Raw genomic sequence first — 1,943 nt, 5'->3', positions numbered from 1 at the left:
CGAAGACTTGGCCACGTAACGAGCCCAACTCCCCCGAACGCCGCCGCCGCTCGCCATGGATGCCGGTGTGACCGAGAGCGGGCTAAACGTGACTCTCACCATTCGGCTGCTGATGCACGGGAAGGAAGTGGGAAGCATCATCGGCAAGAAAGGGGAGTCGGTTAAGCGGATCCGCGAGGAGAGCGGCGCGCGGATCAACATCTCGGAGGGGAACTGCCCGGAGCGCATCATCACGCTGACCGGGCCCACCAATGCCATCTTCAAGGCCTTCGCCATGATCATCGACAAGCTGGAGGAAGACATCAGCAGCTCCATGACCAACAGCACGGCCGCCAGCCGGCCCCCGGTCACCCTGCGGCTGGTGGTGCCCGCCACGCAGTGCGGCTCGCTCATCGGCAAGGGCGGCTGCAAGATCAAGGAGATCCGCGAGAGCACGGGCGCCCAGGTGCAGGTGGCGGGGGACATGCTGCCCAACTCCACCGAGCGGGCCATCACCATCGCGGGCGTGCCGCAGTCGGTCACCGAGTGCGTCAAGCAGATCTGCCTGGTCATGCTGGAGACGCTCTCCCAGTCCCCGCAAGGGCGGGTCATGACCATCCCGTACCAGCCCATGCCGGCCAGCTCCCCGGTCATCTGCGCGGGCGGCCAGGACCGCTGCAGCGACGCGGCCGGCTACCCGCACGCCACCCACGACCTGGAGGGGCCCCCGCTGGACGCCTACTCGATCCAGGGACAACACACCATCTCGCCGCTCGACCTGGCCAAGCTGAACCAGGTGGCAAGACAGCAGTCTCACTTTGCCATGATGCACGGCGGGACCGGATTCGCCGGAATTGACTCCAGCTCTCCCGAGGTGAAAGGCTATTGGGCAAGTTTGGATGCGTCCGCGCAAACCACCCATGAACTCACCATTCCAAATAACTTAATTGGCTGCATAATCGGGCGCCAGGGCGCCAACATTAACGAGATCCGCCAGATGTCCGGGGCCCAGATCAAAATCGCCAACCCGGTGGAGGGCTCCTCTGGCAGGCAGGTGACCATCACCGGCTCGGCGGCCAGCATCAGCCTGGCCCAGTATCTAATCAATGCCCGGCTCTCCTCTGAGAAGGGCATGGGGTGCAGCTAGAACGGCGTAGGTTCCCTCCGAGACCCCTTTCTGCTGTTTCCCATGATCCAACTGTGTAATTTCTGGTCAGTGATTCCAGGTTTTAAATAATTTGTAAGTGTTCAGTTTCTACACGACTTTATCATCCGCTAAGAATTTAAAAATCACACTCTCTGTTCAGCTGTTAATGCTGGGATCCATATTTAGTTTTATAAGCTTTTCCCTGTTTTTAGTTTTGTTTTGGGTTTTTTGGCTCATGAATTTTATTTCTGTTTGTCGATAAGAAATGTAAGAGTGGAATGTTAATAAATTTCGGTTTAGTTCTGTAATGTCAAGGATTTAAGAATTAAAAAAACGGATTGGTTAAAAAATGCTTCCTATTTGAAAAAGCTGGGAATCGCTATCTTGAACTCTTTGTTGGTGCTTTTTTCCTCCCTCGCTCGCTCCTTGTGGCGTGAGGTGTTTGGAGGGAGGAGGGTGAGGGTGAGGGTGAGGGGGGGCCCGTCCTCATGATTCGCGCAAGACCGTCCCACCTCGGCGCTAGGAGTCCGTCTCTGCCCCAACAAAGGAACATGGCAGGTCGAGCCTGCTCCGGGGTGTCTGCCGAGACGGGGGCGTTCTCCCCGCAGAGACGTCCCTCCGCGTCGCAGAGAGCGGCCTCTGCCCGTTTCTCGGGTAGGCACAGGAGGCTTTCTCAGACGGGAGCAGCGGGCCCGTTCAGTCGGGCCCGAGGAGCGGCCGGGCGTCCTCTCCCTTTAACCCGTCCCCCACCGCCACCTCACATGATAAACTTAGCCGGGACCAAAAAAACATCCAGAGGTGGGCGGAGCCGGGGGTG

At 58.6% G+C, this 1,943-nt stretch overlaps 1 protein-coding gene across 2 annotated transcripts; it reads left to right on the top strand.

Annotated features, from left to right (window-relative positions):
• Positions 1-6: 6 nt before the first annotated feature.
• Positions 7-1,512, top strand: PCBP1 (poly(rC) binding protein 1). 2 transcript variants are annotated; one of them, XM_021714640.1, is made up of 2 exons: positions 7-559; positions 716-1,476. In XM_021714640.1, the coding sequence occupies exons 1-2, from the start codon at positions 56-58 to the stop codon at positions 1,124-1,126; spliced, it is 915 nt and encodes a 304-aa protein (XP_021570315.1). In that variant the 5' UTR covers positions 7-55; the 3' UTR covers positions 1,127-1,476. The 2 variants fall into 2 exon arrangements, with proteins under 2 accessions (XP_021570315.1, XP_008060572.1); XM_008062381.1 differs by having other exon boundaries at positions 7-1,512.
• Positions 1,513-1,943: the final 431 nt, after the last annotated feature.

This window comes from Carlito syrichta, unplaced genomic scaffold (genome assembly GCF_000164805.1).
Source record: "Carlito syrichta isolate Samal-C Ts95f unplaced genomic scaffold, Tarsius_syrichta-2.0.1 Scaffold305689, whole genome shotgun sequence".
In the NCBI taxonomy this organism is placed as follows: Eukaryota; Metazoa; Chordata; class Mammalia; order Primates; family Tarsiidae; genus Carlito; species Carlito syrichta.
The sequence above is the reverse complement of the archived record's forward strand: the minus strand, read 5'-3'. Positions and strand labels throughout refer to the sequence as shown.